The sequence below is a fragment of the Stegostoma tigrinum genome, chromosome 8 (assembly GCF_030684315.1).
Source record: "Stegostoma tigrinum isolate sSteTig4 chromosome 8, sSteTig4.hap1, whole genome shotgun sequence".
Taxonomy (NCBI): Eukaryota; Metazoa; Chordata; class Chondrichthyes; order Orectolobiformes; family Stegostomatidae; genus Stegostoma; species Stegostoma tigrinum.
In genome coordinates, this window is record NC_081361.1 from 74850430 (window position 1) to 74875036 (window position 24607).

General features: G+C 41.7%; 2 protein-coding genes across 4 annotated transcripts in view; one reads left to right on the forward strand and one right to left on the reverse strand.

Moving 5' to 3' along the window:
- On the forward strand, positions 1–23719 carry ttc4 (tetratricopeptide repeat domain 4). 2 transcript variants are annotated; one of them, XM_048539021.2, is made up of 11 exons: positions 1–235; positions 2142–2259; positions 3408–3569; positions 4076–4153; positions 7629–7691; positions 9344–9468; positions 10195–10281; positions 12399–12631; positions 14451–14535; positions 16022–16104; positions 20444–23719. In XM_048539021.2, the coding sequence occupies exons 1-11, from the start codon at positions 140–142 to the stop codon at positions 20541–20543; spliced, it is 1230 nt and encodes a 409-aa protein (XP_048394978.1). In that variant the 5' UTR covers positions 1–139; the 3' UTR covers positions 20544–23719. The 2 variants fall into 2 exon arrangements, with proteins under 2 accessions (XP_048394978.1, XP_048394979.1); XM_048539022.2 differs by lacking the exon at positions 7629–7691 and having other exon boundaries at positions 6–235; positions 20444–23718.
- si:ch211-121a2.4 (transmembrane protein 205) overlaps positions 17994–24607 on the reverse strand; it is an 11860-nt gene continuing 5246 nt past the window's right edge. For both annotated transcript variants that reach the window (XM_048539024.2, XM_048539025.2), the window contains one exon: positions 17994–23356. In XM_048539024.2, coding sequence (XP_048394981.1) covers positions 23054–23356 — 303 coding nt within the window. In that variant the 3' untranslated portion in view covers positions 17994–23053. The remainder of the gene's footprint in view (positions 23357–24607) is intronic.

Genomic DNA, 24607 nt, shown 5'->3' on the forward strand with positions numbered 1-24607 from the left:
TTTCAGATAGCTCCACCGTCAGTATAATGGTTAGGCGGAAGTGTTTTGGGACTGGGGGACGATTTGCAGTGGTGCAGCCGGAAACATGTGTTTGCTGAATGTAACAAATCGCCGAGTGTATCAATTGTGAGTGGGCAGCATGGCATCGTCGGGGGACGATGGCATGGATGCGCTGTACGATCACTTCAAGGAGAAGAAGTATAAAGGAGGCTTCAACGAAGATAACTGGGAAGAGGTGAGATTTGGAGGGCTTCCCAGAAATCGGTGGGGGTGGGGAAACTGCTGTGAATATTTTGGAAATGTTGCTTTTCCCGACTCGCAACTCGCAGGGAAGAAAGAGCAAGCGGGGCAGATAGCAGTAATTAGATAAATTGCCTGGAAATACCGGCATTTGAGGAGTAACAAACTGCTGTAATTATGTGAATGTTACGTGATAATAACATTTGTAGCTTGCCTGGGATCCACTAGCTAAGATACCTCGCGGTCAGACTGAAGTTATATTTCATCTATTTTTAAAATTCATTTCCAACTGCTGATCACTCAACCTCCTTTCCTAGTTCCCAGACTGTCTGGCATTTTAATTCTCTGTGCTGAGAAATTGCCCTGGCTCTCTTTAAAAACCTGTCATCACCCCCACCCCAACTTCCAGTTCTCCTCCTGACACGTTGGAATGCTAAAATCCACGACAATGTTTCCAGTCACTCCCGGTTTGAAATTTCCAGATCAGATTTCCAACTCTGATCAAATTTCCGCGGTGGTGCTGCAAATTGTTCATCCCAAATTATTTTGGCTATAACCTGTACCACAATGAATTTCTCTGCTCGGTATCCATGTCAGATTTACCAGGATGCTGCTCAGGCTGGAGAGTTTTAATTATGAAGAGAAAGTTAATAGACTGGAATTGTTTTTCTTGGAGCAGAAGAGTCTAAGGCAGAGGGGGGTGGAGAGTAGAGCATGATTGAGATCTAGAAAATTATGAGGGGCATAGATGGGGTAAACACAAGGAAGTTTTGCCCTTGATAAAAAAAATCACTGGGAGTGTATAGATTGAAGATAAGGGGCAGAAGGTTTCAAGGGGATGTCAGCAAAAGATTTTTTTCGCCTAGAAGGTGGTGGAAATCTGGAACTTAACGTCTGTAAATGTGGTAAAAGCAGAAACTCTCAACGTTTAAGAAGTATTTAGCCTTGACATTACCAGTGCATATCTGTGGGCCAAGTGCTGAAAAATAGTTTGGTGCTTGTTTTGACTGGCACAGACTTGAGCCAAAAGGGCGTTTTTCTGTGCTGCAAACCACTATGATCTCCTGCATTCATATACATAATGTGGATCAAATTTACTCCAACAGTACCTGCTCTCCATTATCCAGCTCGATGGAACTGCTCATTTTTGGTTTCAGTCCAAACAGGTTCTTCTGTATGTGTTGTGTTACTTCTGTTGTACATCAATTATCTACAAACAGCCCCTTTCTTTGGCTATTGACATATTTGGCTATTGACATAGATCAGCTTTCGCGTATATGCTGGTGGCACCTTAACACTCTTAACATCTCTTTTGATCACCATTGTTGCTTTTCTACTTACCTGGATGCAGTCTTTTAGTTAAATGTTGAGAAAACTTAAGCTAATTTCTTTGCCCTTAAACCTATACAGATGTACACGTACGTATGCAATTCTAGAGAATTGATCTTCATATTAAATCTTAGTATGGAAAGACACCTTTCATTTTACCTCAAATTATTTCAAAACATAATTATATTAAAGAAACTTTCCATTATTGATGCAGGCCAATAAATCACCCTTTGATTTTATGAAGATTTATGCTGATTTTATGAAGAACTTGCGAATTATATCATTATTAATTTCTCATCTTGCTCATTAAGGAACAATCAGGTACCAGAAAAGATGAGCAGGAGCAAACTGAGATAGAAAAGGGCTAGATCATGACTGTAGTATTGAAGATCCAATAGCAACAGGCTTTAATGAACATGACTATGTACAGAAGATGGTAAGAGATCTTATCTGGAGCCTCGTCTTATCTGGAGCCTTGTAGACACATGTTCATTAGCTGTACTTCGGGTAAAGGCATAATTTCCATTATAATCTAAATGCTGACCATGTTTTTACTTTTTATTCTTGCCAAGGAATTTGAAAAGATTCCAATGTTTATGAAAAAGCCACCTGAAGAACTTGATCCTTTGAAACATCCAGAACTTGCCTGCATCCAGTCAATGTTGTATGATGAAGATCAATCTCCAGAAGGTACCGAAATTCAACCAAAACACATTTAAATTGGTAGATTTTCATTTTGCAAACAAGTAGCTGGCTTCCTGCTGATTTCTTGTTCTGAGAATTCAGTGGAATGAAATTTTCTGGCTTTGACTGGGTTTTATTTATTTTTTCCATGGAATGTGTGTGTTATCAGCAAGGCTAGCATCTTTTGCCTGAATGGCTTGCGAGGGCATTTTGGAGGGAAGAGTCAACCACTCGGTAGTGGATATGGAATCACATATTGGTCTAACTGGATAAGGTTGGCCGATTAAGAGCAATTGTGTCCTGTTATAAAGTCATTGATCTGAACCAGAAGCTGTTAGTGCTGCCTGACCACCTGAATTTTCCCAGCTTCTTCTGTTCGTAATTTCAGTCTTCTGGCACTTTGCTTTGGTTTGTAAGGATAGTAGATTTCCTTTCCCAAATGACATTAGTGAATCAGATGCATTTTTGCAACAATTGATGATTGTTGTCATGTTAGTTGCTGCAGGGGGATTTGAAATCATATCCCAGAACATTAGTTTGGGCATTTTGATTACTGGTCCAGTGACATTACCACTATGTTGCTATCTCCACATCTACATGTTATCATTTATAAAAGTGTTAGATTATAATACAGTCAGTACTCTACAATGCATTGTTTTAGCCTGATTCCATCTTTATTTTCAGAAGAATACAAAAAAGATAGTAATCCTGTGATAATAAAATGTGAGGCTGGATGAACACTGCAGGCCCAGCAGCATCTCAGGAGCACAGGAGCTTTTGTGCTCCTGAGATGCTGCTTGGCCTGCTGTGTTCATCCAGCCTCACATTTTATTATCTTGGATTCTCCAGCATCTGCAGTTCCCATTATCACTAGTAATCCTGTGAAATGGTTTCTAAATTACCAATTGAATATATGTTTATTCACTGATGTCATCAGTATTGGAGCTACTGAAACTGTTCATGGGAAAATCACTGGGGAGAAACTTATTGCCACTTTCCGAAAATAATGCTGCAATTTGTGGTTTAATGCCTTTTGAAACGAATTGACCATCCTTAGAAGATTAAATGATAAATCACATTTTTATATCAGGCTGGATGAATATAACTGCTTATGGGTTATGTTAAACATTTTCCTTTTAAATTATGTTTTACAGAGCTTGCAAAAACATACAAAAATGAAGGGAATCATTACTTCAAGGAAAAGAATTATAAGAAAGCCATCATCTCTTACACAGAAGGGCTGAAGAGAAAATGCAATGACTGTGAGCTGAATGTCATACTCCATACAAACAGAGCAGCAGCACAATTTTATTTAGGTATGGCTGGTTGGTACTTGACAATTCTGGAACTGGGATGTTTAGGAAGTCAGCATTAAGGATTGTCTGAACCAGTGTCAGACAATGGGACAAGTCTCTCAAAGTGAATGAGTCTCTTCAGCATAAGCATCTTAAGTGAATTGAGTATCAGGCTGTCTGAATCCCAAATAATCTTGCTTGAGGGACTAGAAGGATTGCTGGTGTGTTTAATTGAAATGTCACATTGCATTTTTGCATGTGTTCTTAAGTGAAACACAACAATTAAAGATATTGTTGTGTCATTAGATCAACTAAACAAATAGTTATAGGCTGGAAACTAATATAATTAGAAGAAAAGAAAATATAAATTAAAGGGAAAAAAAATCATATTAGTAGTCAAGGAGCACCTTCCTTCACATTCAAGTATACAGAGGTAATGCTGGCTATTAAGCGTGGAACTGACAAATATGACGAACAGAAAAGTAAATTTGTTCCTGCACCCTCACTTTTAATATGCTTTATTCAAGGTAATAATCGATCTGCACTAAATGATGTGATTGCAGCTAGGAAACTGAAACCAAACCATTTGAAAGCAATTATTAGAGGTAAGACTGCAGAAACATTTGTTTCCCCTCCTTTCTAGGGGGTTATATGGTCCATTCCCTGCTAAATCTCTTTGAGTTGTTGTGTGGTACGGCTAGGTGCAACTAGACCGTCCTTTATTCTACCCACCACTTCACCCAGCTTTTAGGAAATCTGTAAGGAGGGTTTGAAGGTCAGAATCCCTATTTCTGAACCAGATCAGACAAAAAGTTCCCACTTCACTTTAAGGGAATTTTCTAGCTGAGTATCCAAGGCAGAAGCTTTCTCAGCTGAAGTGATCAGGTCCAAAGTGGTACATCATGCAGGCGACACCTGCTTGGATCAGCACCAAAACCACATCTTTCTTTTGCAGCAGTAACTGCTGTATTTCAAGGTTAAAAAGTCTGAAAGTCACTGACAGCTACTGTGATAAGATAGATGAGGAGGTAGGGACCAGTTGTGCAAAGATATGTGGGCTGTTCAGGTGCTGGGTAGGGTAACAGGGTTAGATAGGTGGTGAGAGGAGATAATGGAAACTGCAGATGCTGGAGAATCCGAGATAACAAAGTGTGGAGCTGGATGAACACAGCAGGCCAAGCAGCATTTTAGGAGCACAAAAGCTGACGTTTCGGGCCTAGACCCTTCATCAGAAAAGGGCAATGGGGAGAGGATTCTGAAATAAATAGGGACAGAAGGGGAGGCGGACCGAAGATGGATAGAGGAGAGTATGGGTGGGGAGGTAGGGAGGGGGTAGGTCAGTCTGGGGAGGACGGACAGGTCAAAGGGGCAGGATGAGATTAGGTAGGAAATGGAGGTGCGGCTTGAGGTGGGAGGAGGGTTAGGTGAGAGGAAGAACAGATTATGCAGGCGGGGATGAGCTGGGCTGGGTCACCTGCACATCCGCCAATGTGGTATACTGCATCCACTATACCCGATGTGGCTTCCTCTACATTGGGGAAACCAAGTGGAGGCTTGGTGACCGCTTTGCAGAACACCTTTGCTCGGTTCACAATAAACAACTGCACTTCCCAGTCGCGAACCATTTCAACTCCCCCTCCCATTTCTTAGACGACATGTCCGTCCTGGGCCTCCTGCAGTGCCACAATGATGCCACCCGAAGGTTGCAGGAACAGCAATTCATATTCCGCTTGGGAACCCTGCAGCCCAATGGTATCAATGTGGACTTCACAAGCTTCAAAATCGCCCCTCCCCCCACTGCATCCCAAAACCAGCCCAGCTCATCCCCGCCTCCTAACCTGTTCTTCCTCTCACCTATCCCCTCCTCCCACTTCAAGCCGCACCTCCATTTCCTACCTACTAACCTCATCCCGCCTCCTTGACCTGTCCGTCCTCCCCGAACTGATCTATTCCCTCCCTACCTCCTCACCCATACTTTCCTCTCCACCTATCTTCTCCTCTATCCATCTTCATTCCGCCTCCACCTCTCTCCCTATTTATTTCAGAATCCTCTCCCCATTCCCCTTTAATGATGAAGGGTCTAGGCCCGAAACGTCAGCTTTCCTGCTCGGCCTGCTGCGTTCATCCAGCCTCAGGATTAGGCCCGGAACGTCACCTTTTTTTGCTTGGCCTGCTGTGTTCATCCAGCTCCACACTTTGTTATCAAGGAATTGGAGTGAGTTGAACACATTGTTCTGTCATTCTCTCATTCCACTCATTTAATCTGCATTGTTATCTTCGGTGGTGTACAGGTAGGGATTAGGGTGGGGGTGAGTGGTATGGAGTTCTAAATAAGTGGATGGGTATCTGGGAGGGAGTTGAGGGCTGTCTGCTTGTTTCCATCTGGTGGGGTGGGGTCGGGTAGTGGGGAGGATTCATGCAAATTGGTTTAGCGGTCACGGGGGGAGTTTGGTTGTCTGAGGATTGCTGTCGGGGCGGGGGGCTGTTTTGTGGTCTGTAGAGGTGTTGCGATTGAGAGGGGTGGAGGGAGTCCTATGGCTGTCAGGTGTCCAGGGTCACGGAGGGGGAGGTTGGGGTCTATTTGTTGGGTATCTGGATTGAGGGGAGACGTTGATATTCACAAATGGTTTGGTATTGGGAGTTTGGGGGAAGTGGTGATGGGAATCTGAGATAAGTTGAACAGGGAGGGATAGTTTTATGTGCTGAAAACAAAACTGCTGAAGATCACAGCAGGTCAGGCAGTGTCCATGAAGAGAGAACAGAGAGAACAAGCTAATGTTTTGAGTCTAGATGACTATTTATCAGATCTGATGTGAAGTGTGGAGGGAGCAGCATTTATGCTATTGGAGGGGGAGGTTGGAGTGCTGTGGTAGAAAGGGTGCTAATAGTGCACATTTAGTGATTGGAGTGTGAGAATGGCAGAACGATGATGTGTCTAACTGTTGATGTGTCTAACTGCCAGACTGGAAAGAACAGACAGTGCTATTGGATTGGAGGCAGGGGAGAGAGAACATGGTGACAGAAAATGTAACAAATAAAGCTAAAAGAAAGGGAAGGAATTGGAGTGATCAGAGATAATTGGAACTGCAGATGCTGGAGAATCCGAGATCCGAGAATCCAGTGTTTTAGGAGCACAAAAGCTGACCTTTCTAGGCCCGAAACGTCAGCTTTTTTTGCTTGGCCTGCTGTGTTCATCCAGCTCCACACTTTGTTATCAAGGAATTGGAGTGGGTTGAACACATTGTTCTGTCATTCTCACATTCCACTCATTTAATCTGCACTATGAACACCTTTTCTCCCCCAGCACTCAGCAGGACTCTCTCCCCCCCCCCCCCCCCCCCCCACCACCCACCATTGCATCAATACTGTCTCCTTCACACTTCACGTCAGCCCTGATGAGTCATCTAGACTCAAAGCATTAGCTTGCTCTGTCTCCATGGATGCTGCCTTAACTGCTGTGATTTCCAGCATTTTTTGTTTGCAGTACAGATTCCAGCATCTGCAAGAATTTGCTCATACGTAGAGTTAGTTCTATAGCTGGAGCAAATCTGAACTTCTCTAACCTTTCCTGGTTAAGGAAAGTAAGGCAGTAGCCTCCATGGTTCGTGACTCTAACTCAGACTTAGGGAATTTTCGGGAGGGTTCCAGATGCTGGGTTATTACCTGACCTTTCAACTTCACAGGCAACTCTCACAATATAAACTGCATCGGGACTTCATACAGTCCTGCCATACAACTCTAGCTTAAGATTCAGCAACATCTACTTTTCTGTTGGGAGATACATGAGGAACTCTGCCAGCGGGAAACCACAGCAGTGAACTCAGAATCTGAGATACTATGCTGGACTTCCAAACATTTGTAAATAAAAAATGAAAGAACTGTGGATGCTGTAAATCAGGAACAAAAACAGGAGTTGCTGGAAAAGCTCAGCAGGACTGGCAGTATCTGTGGAGAGAAATCAGTTAGTGTTTTGGGCTCAGTGATCCTTCCTCAGAACTCAGTGTTCCAAATACTTGGTGCCACACACACAGCCAATTATGAGTTTAACAGTGTCGTGCTTCCCTTTTGATTTTCTTTCAGTCTTAAACCAAAGGCAGAGACAGTGCAATGCTGCATGGAACCAATGTTTATTCCTAACCATAGGTGAGTTAGGTAATGATGAAGAGATAATAGGAACTGCAGGTGCTGGAGAACCCATGATGACAAGATGTAGAGCTGAATGAACACAGCTAGCCAAGCAGCATCTTAGGAGCAGGAAAGCTGATGTTTCGGGCTTAGGCCCTTCATCATGGAGGGTCGAGGCCCGAAACGTCAGCTTCCTGCTCCTAAGATGCTGCTTGGCTAGCTGTGTTCATCCAGCTGTACATCTTGTTATCTAGGTAATGATGAACCTCTCTTTCCTACTGTCATCCATTTTTCCTTCTTTTTATTGAGGAAAAAAAATAATTTCTTGAAAAGATTGATCATTTAATAGACTCCATGTTTAATTATTAACATTAATGCTGCATTATGAAATGGAGGTGGGTGTTGTGAAACTGGTATCTCACTGAGCTGGAAGGTTAGTTTTCAGACGTTTCGTCATCATTCTAGGTAACATCATCAGTGAGCCTCCGACGAAGCGCTGGTGTTATGTCCCGCTTTCTATTTATCTGGTTAGGTTTCTTTGGGTTGGTGATGTCATTTCCTGTTCTTTTTCTCAGGGGATGGTAGATTGATTTGGAGCCAATGTGTTTGTTGATGGAGTTCCGGTTGGAGTGCCATGCTTCTAGGAATTCTCGTGCATGTCTCTGTTTGGCTTGTCCTAGGATGGATGTGTTGTCCCAATCAAAGTGGTGTCCTTCCTCATCTGTATGTAAGGATACGAGTGATAGTGGATCATGTCGTTTTGTGGCTAGTTGATGTTCATGTATCCTGGTGGCTAGCTTTCTGCCTGTTTGTCCAATGTAGTGTTTGTCACAGTTCTTGCAAGGTATTTTGTAGATGACGTTCGTTTTGCTTGTCTGTATAGGGTCTTTTAAGTTCATTAGCTGCTGTTTTAGTGTGTTGGTGGGTTTGTGGGCTACCCTGATGCCAAGAGGTCCGAGTAGTCTGGCAGTCATTTCGGAAATGTCTTTGATGTAGGGGAGAGTGGTTATGGTTTCTGAGCCCGTTTTGTCTGTTTATTTGGGTTTATTGCTGAGGAATCGGCGGACTGTGTTCATAGGGTACCCATTCTTTTTGAATATGCTGTATAGGTGATTTTCCTCTGCTCTGCGTAGTTCCTCTGTGCTGCAGTGTGTGGTGGCTCGTTGGAATAATGTTCTAATGCAGCTTCGTTTGTGGGTGTTGGGATGGTTGCTCCTGTAGTTCAGTATTTGGTCCCTATGTGTTGTCTATAGGAAAAGAGCACATATGGACCAAATACTGAGACACGCATGAGAATTCCTAGAAGCATGGCATTCCAACCGGAACTCCATCAACAAACACATTGATTTGGAGCCAATCTACCATCCCCTGAGAAAAAGAACAGGAAATGACATCACCAACCCAAGGAAACCTAAACAGATAAATAGAAAGCAGGACATAACACCAGCGCTTCGTCGGAGGCTCACTGATGATGTTACCTAGAATGGTGATGAAACGTCTGAAAACTAACCTTCCAGCTCAGCGAGCAAACTCACAATCAGAACCTCAACCTGAGCTACAAATCTTCTCAAAACTCACTGGCATCTCAGTACGGTTACTTGATCAGTAAATAAAGCTTTGAGAAATGGATTTTCCAGTGATATTAAATGACTGAAGTGTTGTGCTGACAGGTGTCCTTTGTCATATTGAACTGAAAAATTACAGCCAGGCAGTAGCATGGTGTGATGAGGGCCTTCAGTTTGAACCCAAAGAAAAGCAACTCATTGAATTGAGAGCCAAAGCTGATAAACAGAAGGTATGTTTAGTGACTGCTGGTTAAGTACTTGACTCTAGGAGATAAAGTCTGTGATGATTGCATTGCATGAGTGCTGGATACAGGAGGTTTAGTCAATTAAGTATATGTACAATGCAGAAATTGTCAAAGTGGTTCCTCAAGGCACCGTGGCTCAGTAGACAGCATTGCTGCCTCACAGAGCCAGGGACCTGAGTTTGATTCCACCCTCGGGCAACTGTCAGTGTGGAGTTTGCACGTTCTCCCTGTGTCTGTGTGGGTTTCCTCCGGGTGCTCCAGGTGCAGTCCAAAGACGTGCAGGTTAGGTGGATTGGCCATGCTAAGTTGCCTGCAGTGTCTGGGATATGTAAATTAGGTGGATTAGACATGGGAAATGCTGGATTACAGGAAAAGGGCAGGGGAATGGATCTGGGTGGGATGCTGTTTGGAGGGGCAGTGTGAACTTGTTGGGCCAAATGGCCTGTTTCCACACAGTAGGGATTCTCTGACTCTAAGTGTTGTTAAATGCAGAGTGGGAGCGCTTGAATTAACAGTTTAGCATTGCATTGTAATGTGTTTTGGTGATGGGTTCATGTTGAGATGATTGTGTTTAAAGCCCTCACAGCAAGCAGAAAATAGTGGCTTTAAAGGCACCACACTGAATATGTGTTGAGTCTAGGTCACAAGTGAAAGGTCATTGTTCTGACTGATTCTGCTACCTCGTTTGTTCTAAATTATAACTTCTTTTAGCGAGTTGAGGAGCGTAATCTAAGGAAAGCAAAATTGAAGGAGAAGAAGGAAAGGGTGCAAGCAGAAGCCTTACTGAAGGCTGTCAAGGTAAGGGAATATGAAATATTGGGGAAAATTACCCCATCATCTACATAACTGTACATAACTCAAGTTAAAATTGATCTAAAGAAGATGTCCACATGACCTTTGTCTCTAAAAAGCCGAACTTTTCAATTTGAGATTTTAAGAGATTAAGCTGTGTTCTGATTGTTCATCACTTATTGTTAATTACTGACCTCATTAATTTGAAGTTATGTGCATGAATTTTTAGATTTCACCAGCCAATTCTAGTACCAATCTCTCAGCCAGTTGACAAATACTAATGAGTATTTCAAGATCAGTTCTGAAAGCTTTAGGAAAGAATCACAAGTATGCAGATCAGTTTGAAATGAAAATTGTACCATTTGCTGTGACTAATTTGTGCAGTAATAACAGAGTTTAATGTTTGCAAGTAAATAGAGAGTGTGTAAACTAAGATGCCAAAGAATAAATGTGCCAGCGGAGGAAGATCAAGAAAGTGATTTCACTTGGAGGAAAAGGTGTCTGAAAGGGTTAATGAAGCATCAACAAAGTATCACCTGTGTGGCCATCTGACCTTACGCCTTCTGAGAAATGAAGAAAGATGGCATTTCGAATTGAAAGCCAATGCTTGTCATGCCCAAGCTTTGTGAAAAAGCAGTTTAGTGCTCTGTCAGAACAGCACCTGCTATCTGTACATAATAAAATCACTAAATTATCAGCAGATGTCAAGAGATGAATGTGTGTTGAATGGTCTTCATTAGAAATATGAATGAAACAAATGAACTTCGACCTGCTTGTAAATAAGATTGATGCCAAGATTGTTGAACTTGCTGTCCCTGTAAAGAAGACTGGGAGTGGGTGGGGACAGTTCAGAGTGGTTACATATGGCAGATGGCACATGATTAAAGGTAATAGTGGGGCATAAAACTTTCTAAAGAGAAACTTCAGACTGGCATTATGACCATGTTCATGGGAAAGGCTGGTTATATGACTACAGTTGCACAAAGTGGATCAAGGGTAAACGATAGAAGCTGGAAGAAGTCACAGCAGGGTGATGAAATAAGTTCAAGGTATAAAACAGAGATGAGGCAAAACGTTCCCTCTCAAAGGACTGAGAGTCTTTGGAACTCTCTTTGGTAGAAGAAGATGGAAACAGAATCCTTGACTATTTTTAAGGTTGAGGTAGATAGCTTGTTAACGCCTTGATTAATAACAATCTATCAGGGTAGGTAGCAATGTGAATTTGAAGGCATAAACATATTTAAGTGTTCGCCCTATTGAATTGGAGAGCAAGCTCGGGGGACTGAATGTTCTACTCCTCCTTATGCACCTGGGATTGTAGAGGTCCCACCTTGATGTGCTGTAGTTTGTGATGTCAAAACCAACATGGCAGCTCTTGTTGGTGGTCTTACAAGTTGTTCAACCCTTAGATGTCTGTGTAAAGAAGCCTCTCAAGGACAATGTTTGAAGGAAGTTACGGGAATTTAGGGGTGAAAATTATAGGCACACCGACTAGTAATATTGTACCAAAGGGTTTTAAACATGTAGTATGAACTTGATCCCAGTAATGTCAAAAAATAATTTCTAAGAGAAATGGAATATCAGATACATGCAATGATATTGAGGATCCTACCTGTGGAATGTTGGTGTTGAAGCTCCTGGTACTACCACTGATAAGATGAGGATATTTGGATAAATTGTTCAGTGATTTAAATGCTAATCAGAGACATAGTGAAAGATTACAGTGTGGATTGTGGTAATTAATTCTTTATCGTATATATTTGTATTATTTTGGAGGAAATATATATAATTTGTAATGTTACAAATTAAATAATGCTTGAGACTAAATATGAATTCCTTACTATTACAGGTTTTTACTTTATTCCATTGTGATGGTCTTTCTTTGTGACCTAATCAAGTATGCACATCTATCCCATAAAATTATTATCTTGGAAAAGTCAAACTCTCTAAAATTGGGTTTAGAAGATTTGACTTTTCTTCATGAGTATGTTTGGAAGATATATATTTCACATGTCTGCTTTGGAGATGAATATGTTTTTAACATGATACTTGGTATTTAAGAACAGCACTGCTGTTTCCCTATTTCTGAATTTAGTTTTAGTTTTATTTGTTCTCTGTTGCAGGAGAGGAAGATCAAGGTATTTCAGCCTCAGGAGTTGACCGGTCAAAACTCTGATGATGATGATGATGATAAGGAAGACAGTAGGGTATTAAGAACTCTGTTTGACGGCATAAACTCTGAGAATGGCAATGTAGTGCACTTGGATGAAAATGGCAACTTAAGTTGGCCTGTGTTGTTTCTGTACCCAGAATATGAACAAATGGATTTTATCTCAGCATTTCATGAAGACTCACGGTAAATATCAAAATAAAGACATCAGAGATAATGGGAACTGCAGATGCTGGAGAATTCCAAGATAATAAAATGTGAGGCTGGATGAACACAGCAGGCCAAGCAGCATCTCAGGAGCACAAAAGCTAATAAAATGTGAGGCTGGATGAACACAGCAGGCCAAGCAGCATCTCAGGAGCACAAATGTGCTCCTGAGATGCTGCTTGGCCTGCTGTGTTCATCCAGCCTCACATTTTATTAAAATAAAGACATCCTTCACTTTTGGCAATTAATGTTAATGTCTGTTTTAAAGTAGGACAAAGCCAAAAAAGTTTTAAATGCTGGATATCTGAAGCAAACACAGGTAATGCTGGAGAAACTCAGCAGGTCTGGCAATATCTGTGGAGAGAGAAACAGAGTCCGGTATGACACTGAACGGGGTTCTCTAGCAGTCTCAGTGTTTGTTCTAGGTATGACATCTAGTGTTCTAAAAATAGCCTCTCCAAAGATCTGAGCAAGCTTAGAACTTATAGGCAAATGTTCATGTGATGTGGACTGATATTTTAATTATGTTATGTTAATGACAGCTTCAAACTAGATGTTTCAATGAATGAACTGCAGGCATGTCAAAATTATTTCCCACTTTAGTTAATGCATGCACAATAGTGGCTTTGTCCCTGCTTTCTGGAACTGTCTGAATACACTGGCAATTTGCAGTCTTCCTTTTTTGATAGCTTTGTGGTGAAATAGGGCTGAGAATAGCTTGGTAGCAGACATTTCTCAAAGGTTGTGAATGTAGGTCACAAGATGAAATGAGACTGTCCTGACTGTCCCCTAGTCTCCTTGTTCTGAAATGCCTCACTGGAGTAGTTTGTTGGAAATCAGCCACATTATCATCTGAGTCATCACAGAAGTTAAAATGTTATCACATTTCATGATATCTCCAGTTTACCTTTTCGATAGACTCAAATTAACATGGACCAGGTTTCTGTAATTATAAGAGCTTTTGAGTGCAAACAAATAGATTCTAACTACAGGTAAACAACTATTAACTGTTGACATCACTCTATCAGTTAAAGCTGTATAACTCCCTTGTAAAACTCACCACACACATACACAGCCGAAAAAATCTGGTGTTACGGCTGGAGGGAAGGTAAAGTACCAGTGTGGGGGAAACACTTCAATAGTCCTCAGGATTCGACTGTTTGTTTAAGTTCTCTGATTCTCTGATCATCTCCTTCATGTTTTTTCATTTCTTCATGGGAGTATAAGATGAACTAGTTCACAAATGACTTCTTGGTTGAAAGCAACATTTTACAGCACTCGATGGGAGAGAAGACCTGGTTTTCTTTAGCTTCAGGTATTTTATAGGGAAGGGAGAGACTATCTCCCCTTGCAAAAGTCTGAGGGCCTCCCCTTGAAGCTTTCACATCCACAAGCTGTTCAGCTACCCAGCAACTAATCACAGAGTTGGTGCCAGGCTGATGAGCTTGGCGACCATGACTGGTCACATTTCCACTAACCAATCAGCTACTTGCTACTGGCTGAATCTCTCTCAGTACATTGTACTGGTGTCCATGCTGTCTTCTTTAACTCCTTCCCATGCTGCTTGCAAAGCAAAAATGTAAACATAACTGACAATGAGTTTCAGTCACTTGATAATTAAAAATACAGCAATTCCTTTCTCGGTTCTCATTTTATATTAACAGTCCTTTTCCCAGTTCAATCAAGAATAAAGTAAAACAAAAAGTTACATCGCTATAGTACTGATTCATGAGTGTCATTTTTGTTTACTGCCAAGCAAGGTTTCTAGAGATTAACTTTGACTCCATTCTCTTTTCAGGTTTATTGATCATTTATCTGTGATGTTTGGTGAGAACCTCCCCCCTTGGGATACAGAAAAGAAATATAAGCCAAATAATTTAGAGGTACGACTTGAACTGGATTTAAGAATGTCATCCTGAATGGAAAATGAGGAAGTGGAAGAAACTGTCTCCAATTTAGATGAAACTGTTTTTAATAAAAAGCTCTCACCAAATTAGTTTTCATTCATTGATGTCCTTTGTGAAATAGCTCAGAAAACAAATCAACACCTAAATTCCCTTCACTGTTGAGTTTGAGCAGAAAAGTTTATTCCTGGTGAACTAGCCTTCATCACTGGCAACTTTAAGGTGATGTGTTTCAGTTTGTCAGAGCTCCCATTATTTGCAGTTGTACTTCTGTTTGAAACACATGATTGTTTTAAAAGAACAAAACAGATAGATTTGGGTTGAAAGTAACAAAGTTATATACAAATTTGTGGAACTCCATGACCACTACCATTCTAAAAGGACATATACATGCAAGTTCCTCTCCGAGTCTCTCACCATCCCGACTTGAAAATATATTGCCATTCCTTCAATGTCTTCTGGACAAAATCCTGGAATTACCTCCCGAGTGGCATTGTGGATTTACCTACAGCGGTTCAGGAGGCAGCTCACGACCACCTATTCAAGGGCAACTAGGGACAAGCAATGAATGCTGGCGGAGCCAACAACATCCATGCCCCACAAGCGAATACAAAAAAAAACAGCCATCCACATTTCTTTAACACTGAGTTTGTAAAGTATACAGGTAGTGTTCCTTTTAATTTGCTTTCTGGCTGCCTGGGCATCAGAGGCTTGTGCATAGCAATGACTTCAGAAGTCAATGCTGATCGCTGTGCTTGGAGAATCAGGGAACTTAGAGGAACACGAGAAACATATTTTTGGTGCAAGGAAACATTGCTGTTCAAAGTGTTTGTGGCATGCAACCAGTTCTGGTCTGGTTGGTGCGAGGACACCAGACTGATGCATGTATAATTTGATGAAATGCGAGGTTTTGGAGCAAAGCATTCTTATTGCATCTGATGTAGTGCTGTAAAAGCGCACATGAGGACATTGCAGACTAAGTTCTAGAGCTGTGGCTACTCAGTTTGCATAAATATGTCACCCCACAGCTTGAACAGAGCTTTAAATGTGATGCAGGCTTGGTACAACACAGATTACAATTGCATTTGTATAATATATTTAAAACAGGAACATTTTTAACCATGGATTTTTATTTCCAGTTGGCAGGTGTTGATCACAACTTACCAAACAATTTAAGCTAACATATGATAGTCCGCATTTCAGCATGTTAGAATCCACTCTGGTGATATTAATTTCTTGTACCTTTTTATTAATACCCAAAAATCTGTTTAATTTGAAGTGCCGGTTTTTGGAGGAGAGACGATAATAAGGTGGAGAAAGGAATACTTGTTTTTTCTGTTGTAGAATCTTACTATTCTCTGCTGTACTAACCAAGAGCAAACAAACTGAAATGTTTCTGGGGATTATTTAAAATTTAGATAAAATGATACTCTCTGTTAATCAATTTGTTCTCTTGTGCCCATAGTTGTATTTTGAAGGTGAGCAAGGAGAGGATCTGTTCCAGGTAGATCCCATGTGCACTCTGCGACAGATTCTGAGTCATGACAGGTGAGCAGTGTTAATTGTGTGGTTGCTGATTTCATTTCCTGCTGTCTCTTTAACTTAGGTAGGTGGAGAACTACCATACTTTTATACAAAATGGCTTGTACAATCTTGAGGCTATTTTTTTTTTATGAATGTTACAGTTGTCTCAGATTCTGCTTTGCTGTGGCAACATTCACTTTGTGATGTTTGAGCTTCCAACATTTTTATCGTAACATGAACTAACCTGAAACCTCATTTATTGTTACTGCATTCTATTTGCATAAGTTGGAGGATTTGCAAGTTGCTACTCAACCTATTTGGACAAACTATGACTGTATCTTCCTGAGTTTTGTTAACCTGGAGTAGGACATAAATCCAGGACTTCTGGTTCGGAAACAGCAATGTCATCATTGTGCCACAGGAACACCTTTGAATATTCGATAAAAGCTATCAATATTACAAAATCATTGCAGGCTGGGAAGGATAGCCAGTTACAGCATTGGTCTTTAAAATCAATTTGTCTAAGAGAATTGTCTAAGAGATTCAAACAGCTTTTGGTCTGAGCATTCAAATGAAGTAAATTTGGAGAGTATCTCCTTGTATTTCTTTCTTCTCCAACCCCTGCCTGGCCTACACATCAATTCATTTAAGATTGAAAACTTAGCACAGTGCAAAGTAGACTTGTACGCCAACATATAGGCAATACATGTGGGCCAACCAGCGACACCCACATCCCACAAGTGAATAAAAACTCATGGAAGTCAGATCTGTTACTTGGCCACACCAGCTTGATGCTTGCCCCTCTAGACAACATCAGTCTCGCTTCTACACAATTTGCCAGCCACGTACGCAGGAAGTGCATTGCTTGTACTTCCAAAAAACGGCCATGTCTCAAAGTCAAAGGGGAATAGTCCTCAGACAAGTCGAAGGAAACAGGTTTCTGGTGCATTAAGTCAACAGCAGCCTCTGATATCAATCGAGGGACTTGGGCACCGAGTGCATTGGGTGGTCATGGCCAGGGGATCTGGTCCGGGGAGTCACAGGAAGACAGTAGGGACCTGGCCAGATATCAGTCAAGGGTCTGGTCACTCATTGTTCAGTGCTGTCCATCTAAGTCACTCAAGTGGGTGGGTCACTGTCAGTCCTGAGAGGTCTGTACATTAAAAGCCATTTGGAGTTGAACAGGTATTCTTGGGGCCAGTGTTACAAAATTGAAGCTAATGAACTTAGTTTGACTGGTGATTGGGGGCAGCATAACAGATGCAGAGGGCAGAACATTAGAGAAGAGGAGGTAATGTAGGAGCTGGGGGTGGCGTGCACTCCTGTTTCCGTTGTGGTTACATATACCTGGAGCTGAGGATGTAAAATGGAGAGATGAAAATTTAGATAGACTGATTTGGTTGGGTGGGAACTTAGGGATGTTCAAAACCCATAGGATTGACAGGCAGAGCCACCAAGAGACGAATGTAGACATTTGAGGATTCACCAAGGCTGCGAGGCTCGACTGGAGTCTCACAGTTTAGAATAGTATCATGGTCGGCCAAAGGGCCTGTTCCCGTGCTGTGTTGTTCTATGTTCATTGCGTGAAGAACACCTTCCACGAGACTGTAAATAAGAAGTGTGGCAAGTGGAGCTAAAAATGGCTGTCAACACACTAGGTCTGGGTGAGTTAAGTGTTTCATTTCACAATCTACTAAAGATAATACACCTCTGCAAGCACTGTGTGAACCTTCGGCATTAACCTATGTGCAGTCCAAATCCTTCTCCAAGCGTAGAGATTACATGGTGTAGAGCTAGATGAACACAGCGGGCCAAGCAGCATCAGAGGAGCAGGAAGACTGATGTTTCGGGCCTAGACCCTCCAGGCCCGAAACATCAGTCTTCCTACTCCTCTGATGCTGCTTGGCCCATTGTGTTCATCCAGCTCTACACCTTGTTATCTCAGATTCTCCAGCATCTGCAGTTCCTACCTTCTCCAAGCACTCTTGACCAGGTCATTGTTGTGAATGCACTAGCCTTGTTTTATGGGTTGGAAACATTAACCCCAGTTGCCAAATTAGAAATCATCTGCCAGTTTCCAGAAGCTGCTACTTCACACCTTGAACCATTGAACATGTGTAGCTCAAAGGTTAGTTAGGATCTGTACCTTCAGTGCTAGAATTCCAACCAGAGATTTGCACATACCGATAAAGAAATTCGAACATGCATTCACAAATGTAATATGTTTTGCAGTGAAGGGTCACCCACAGAAGGTCATGTTCCTTGTTTCCACAACAGTTCAGTGCAGTCCCGGGTTCCTCAGCTGGGGTGGAGGAAGCCCGCCCAACACCATTGGCCTTGGTGACTTGGAATGGTGACCTCTGGCTGTTTGTGTCTGGAGAGCACTGACATGCTGAGTACTGCCGTACTGAGTACTCAGTCTCCTTGCTGCCTTGTCACCATGCCTTTGCTACTGTGTACCAATGGCTATAGTAATTGAGGGCAGATCTGCACGACTATCCTGCACACTCAGACTGCTAGCCCTGGTTCTCCATGGAAGCTGCCAACTTGCCCATGGAGTTAGCAGTGTGGCAGTTGCATTGCTGCAGTCCTGTAAAATCTGTGCTAGGTTACCCTGCGTGCCTGGCAAATCTGCCTGCTGCTCCTGTGTTTGCCTCTGCATTTCAATGATGTTGTTAGTAGCCAACAAAGGACCATTTCCTGCTTGGGGCTTTGCAGGTTCCTGGTCTCTCGAGTGCCAGCAACCTGGGACTTTTCTTTGCCATCTGCAGGGATGTGGCAATGATATGCTCATCAGCCAGTGTTCCCAGCCGTAATCTCTCAAAAGCACCCACTGAGGGGTCAGAATTGGACCTGGTGGTGGGTGCAGGGTCAGCTTTGCTGGATATTCTCATAGGGATCCGTGCTCTCTTCTTCAGAAGTGGAAGAGGGCATATCTTGCCATTACCGTCCTCTTGACAGTGGAGAATATGCTAATGCTGCTGGTACCTACAGGAGACAAAAGAAAGAAAGAATCCTTTGTGAATAAGTTCCTCATTGTCAAGGACTCATTCACATCGTGGTTAATGGGAAAGTTAGAGCAGCATCAGACAATAATTCGTACTTGGTGGGCCAGGACATGGACATTTGTGTCTCCACAGGACTGCTCCCAGTCCTTGCAAGCAAAGGCCAAAATCTTCCTTTCATGGAAGGGAGGGGGTGGAACTAATTGTTAGATGCCCGACCATTTATCCTGGTTCTTTTGTAAGGAGAGAAAGGGAGGGATTGAGTGGGACAAAAGTTGTCATGGCACAGCTGTTCGTGCTGGTGCAGGAAAGGTTCTGAGGTATCCTGAAAGAATGAGCAGGCAATGGAGAGGGCACACAGGTTTAGCTGTATGGGAGGAATTGGGTGGTTGTGAGCAAGTGAGAGAAGATGTTACATACACCAGTGAGCATGAGTCTAGGTGGGTGCAGTGACAGAGATAGAATTCTTTGCCACAGATGGCTATCAAGGCTGAGATAGACAGATTTGCTGCCAGTAAGGGAATTAGGGGTTATGTGGAAAAGGTGGGAAAGTAGAAATGAGGATTATCAGATCAGCCATGATCTCATTGACTGGCAAAGTAGAATTATTTGACTGGTTACTTCTGCCCAAGCACCCTTTGGCCTGTGGAATGTGAGTTAGCAGGGAGAAGTTGGTAGCACCTACCTTTATGGTATAGAGAAGACTTTTGACTTCCTTTCCCACACTTTCCTTTGGACAGTTGTGACCACATTGCCAGCTGATTCAATCTCCGATCAGGCTGCTAGGCTGTGGTGCTGTAGCGTACTCTATCAGTCATCAGGCACCTCTCTGCACTACCCCATTCACTAGGACTGCTAGGTCCCTGTTCATACATCAAGGTGCCTATTTCTCCTCGTCTGCCATGTCCAGGGTTAATATGAAGTGAACAGGGCAGTTCTGTGCTCAACTGTCTTTTAAGTATGATCCTGGTACCAGGAATCTGAGCATATCCAAGCAGTGGTGAATACATCTGCCGAGGGTGAGTGGGAGAATTGGGCTCGCACCAGATAAGCAGGACAGTATAAGGATGTGATACCTGGTAATGAGGCAAGTTTGGGATGATTGTGTAAGAAAACTCACTAGGTTTTGCAGAAACCTGCCTAGAAACCCAACAAAAATGAAAGCTGATTTCTGGCAAGATGCAGCCCTCAGTGACGCAAGTAGTTTTGTCTCGGCTTGCTGTGACAATGTCTGTTGGAAATAATGTTTCCAAATATAAGACTTTCTATACGGTATTTGGATTGTTGTTCCTTTTATTCCATAAAATTGGATGTTGTTTGATATTAATTCATGCTTCATTGAATTTTTTTGTATCCAGATATTTTGTGAAGGCTGGAAATCCGAGAATCATAATTCTAGTAAGAGGTTCATCGTTCTCTAAAGACTTTCTATCAGGAAAGAAGCTCCAAGCCATTTGAAATAATAAAGTACTGAAGATTTGGCAGCAACTATTGAGAAAGAAGCAGTTACCATTTCTAATTCTATATGACTCTTCAAAACTTGTTTTATTCTAGTAAATTAGGATTTCGAAATGAATATTGGTGTATGATCAACAGTAGTAAATAGATTCTTTAGCCAAACATGGACATTGATACCATATTTGAAAAACGTAAACTGAAATGGGAGAACAAATGATTTGATCACATCTCATCATCATCCCTGAATGAGTGCTCCCCAGTCAATACTGTCCTCCCTTGGAACTGCTCAGGATTGCCTTCTACATTTTATTTTCAAGCTAAAGATTCCAAACTATAATTTTCACTCTAGCTCATTAACTGCAGTGAGAGCAAAGAGGGCGCAGAAGCAGACAGTATGGTGGTGCACCTGTGTGGAACTCGACAGCAGTGGCAGCAAGATTACAAAGAGCACAGAGTGCAGGGGTCTCAGTGGCAGACCTGGAGGGAACTCGGGACTCAGTTTCTGAGGTTGTAAGAAGAGAGAGTAGTGAAATTCCAGAAGCAGAGAGAGTGGTGGCAAAATTGCTTTTCAAAATCAAAATGTGATCGATTGAAAGGTACAATAAAGGTCCATAATCTGAAGAGATCCACGTTAAACTTTCCCTCAGATTGAAATTTATCCATTTACTGTTACTGTAATTCCTTTTACAGCTAATTTTATACCCACATTGCCACTGTCTCTTATAATAACATAGCTTTCCAACAAGTCTGTGGTATAACACCGTATTATATACCTTCCGGTGATCCATGTACACCACATTGACATCATGGAACCTTGCTGTGACCTTGAGAAAAGTCCAGATTAGTTAAACATGATTTCCACTTTAGAAATCCATGCTGACATTTCCTTATCAATCCATAGTTTTTTAAAATTACTATTTCTAACACAAATCAATTCTGTCTGGAGGTTTCTCCACCACTGAAGCTCAACTAACTTCATAACAGGTAAGGATGGCAGATTTCCTTACCTAAGAAAGACATAAGTGAACCAGATGGGTTTCTACAATAATCGATAGCTGTTACATGTCACCATTAGTCCAGTTCTCTAATCCAGATTTCTTTTAAAAACTGAAATTAAATTTTACTGTCTGCCATGGTGGAATTCGAAGCCATGTCGCAAGAAGATTGGCTAGTCCATTGACATGATCTCTACTCCAGTGTTAACTCCAAGGAAGTTAGCCACTCTTACCTTGTCTGACCCACGTGTGACTTCTGACCTACCGTACTGTGGTTGATTCTTAATTGCCCTCTGGGCAAGAAATGTGGGCGTTGCCTTCCCTGAGCAAGTCATTCATCTCAAGGACGAGAGGAATGGGCGACAAATCCTGGCCTTGCCAGTGATACCCTCATCACAAAGAACAAAATTAGTATCAGAACCTTGAGACATCAAAAAAAAAACACAAACTGGAAAAGTGCAATAATGGAAAGGCTAACATAATATTCTTACAATACTGACAGCTTTATCAACATTAGAAAAGCATTTATTAGTGTTTGTGATACAATATGTTCAATCTATGTCTTATACAAAATTACATAATATATACACACTGACTGCCTAAAGTGTTATGTATTGTCATTAAATTGGTATGATCTAGGTTAAAATTTAGAAGATAAAGAATTAAGGGGTGGAGTAGGGTATGGCACTGTTTTGAATTTTGTGGCTAGGCGCATGGACCACAAATCTCTTCCAATTTTCTAACTTCCTAGGAAGGCTATATGTAAGCTATTCTAATTCCACTTACATCAGTGTCAGGCTAATTAATTGAGTCCATAATTAGCAAGGATTCTCATTGATAAAGAGCATATAAAAATTCATTTACAAGATTATAACATACACTCGAAAATTCCCCTTGGTTGTACTCAGAAATCCCGTGCTGAGCTCCTAAACTTATTCAATGCCATCAATTTGTGGGTGTGGAAAAGTATGACAGTTACATATATGCATTATTACACGTAGTAAACTATGTCAAGCTATAACTGAACTAAACATTTCGTACCCTACAGAGAAAATAACTGTGGATCCTGGAAATCTGAAACAAAACTAGAAACAGCAGAAGAAATTTAGCATGTCCCACAGCATCTATGGAGAGAAATCAGAGTAAACATTTTGGGTCCAGTGAAACATTGATTCTGCTTTCTCTCCATAGATGCTGGTGGACCTGCTGAGGTTCTCCAGCTGTTCTGTTTTTGTTTCAGATTTATCACCGTAAACTGGTTTCACCTGATGAATTTCAGCAGTGTTTTCTTCTTATTTAAAATTTTCTGCTTCCCACTGATTTTTGTTTTAAAATATTACAAATAGTAGCACAAGCACATTTTAAAAAAGGCATAATTATTGGAGAGATTGTGTTGGATTAGCATCCGCCATCAGGCATCACAGCAAAATAGCTTATTTTTCAGGCTTCCATTATTTGTAAATGAACTTTTCACCATTCGACACTGGGTCTTTAAAGGTCTTACTTAAAACACTTTCATAATGTGGATAAATTGGCTGCCATGTAGTACAAACTTATCCCATTACAGATAATGCAACACAGGTTACATAAAGAGGAAGTATTGTGATACAGGGTCAGTTGATGTGAAAATTTCTTATATTTGGGGTTACTCTCCTTCAGCTTGTTATAGGCCTCTCTGTTGGTTGACAATCCAATATCCTTCCCCAGCCCACAGCTCTGTTCAATCAGATGCATGTCAGCCATGATTTCAGAAGTTATCTTACCAAACCATTGTGCATTGAGCCCAGCAACAGTCACACAGATGAAAAGAACAATAATCTGTAAAAGAAATTGCATGTAAGCATTTTGAATTACCATTCACTGACTGCATGATATACATCAGTCAGATGTAATACAATATCTTCTAAGCTACCAATTTGTTGATCAAATTTAAGGCAGATTTCTACTGTGAGCTAAATATAATCCAGAATTAGCAGAAGGCTCTCAAAATGCATTTCATTTAGACCTCAGGAAGACAATGAAAACAGCAAATTGAACAAATTATACCATCTTCTTGACATTTTAATATAAATTAAAACAGTCTAAGAGAATGCTGGTGAGCATGCTTGTAAGTGTTTGAATTCATGATATAAGCATTGGTATCAGGGACCAGATAAGAAACCAACCCTATATTCGTTAGCACAGTAGAGAGCTGGAAGAACACAGCAAGCCAGGCAGCATCACAGGAGCAGGAAAGTTGATATTTTGAGTCAGGACCCTTGTTCAGAAATGGGAGGGGGGAGCATGAAGCTTAGAAATAAATAGACAGGAGAGGTAGGGCTGGGGAGGTAGGTGGGATGACGATAGGTGAGTGCAGGTAGGGAGCAGTGGGGATTGGTCAGTGGGATGGGAGGAGCCAATCCCCACCTCTGACTACCTGTACTCACCTATCATCATCCCACCTACCTTCCCAGCCCCACTCTTCCTCTCCATTTATTTCTGAGCTCCGTTCCCCCACCCCACCACAATTTCTGAAGAAGGGTCCTGACCCAAAACGTCAAATTTCCAGCTCCTTTGTTGCTGCCTGGCTTGCTGTGTTCTTCCAGCTCCATACTGGTTTACCTCTCTGACTCCAGCATCTGCAGTTCTTGCTATGTCTATATGTTTTAATTTACGTTACTGCTTTCAGGACAAAGTAGATGCTGTAACTCATTTTGTAGCCTGACAATCACCTATGTTAGAGCCTCCTCTCCTAGCCTTCCTGAGGTGCAGTAGCAGTAAATGTGACACAGCGCTTTGATGGATTAACACACTAGCAATACCATGGTGGATTCTAATTCAGACAATATTCCTTGATTTCTGGAAGTGCATTCTACTACTATTCAACATCCCCTTGAGAGTTCAAGCAGTTATCAATGATTCCCGAGTTTCTTTATATGATGACAAAAGGTACCAGACAGCAACAAACGTGTGACACCCGCATCATAAAACAATGAGCCATACTGAGCTCACTCCAGCTATACAATTGCAGGAGGGGGGCCCACAAAGACAACAAAACAAAATGTAGCAAGTTGCATTGTTACTCAAAGC

What these genes read in the sequence shown, in the direction of transcription:
- ttc4 (XM_048539021.2), top strand. Translation starts at nt 140, where the DNA reads ATGGCATCGTCGGGGGACGATGGCATGGATGCGCTGTACGATCACTTC. An exon ending in CCAAAGCTGATAAACAGAAG is followed by an intron (nt 9,469 to 10,194) that starts GTATGTTTAGTG and finishes AACTTCTTTTAG; the next exon opens with CGAGTTGAGGAGCGTAATCT. An exon ending in CCTTACTGAAGGCTGTCAAG is followed by an intron (nt 10,282 to 12,398) that starts GTAAGGGAATAT and finishes TCTCTGTTGCAG; the next exon opens with GAGAGGAAGATCAAGGTATT.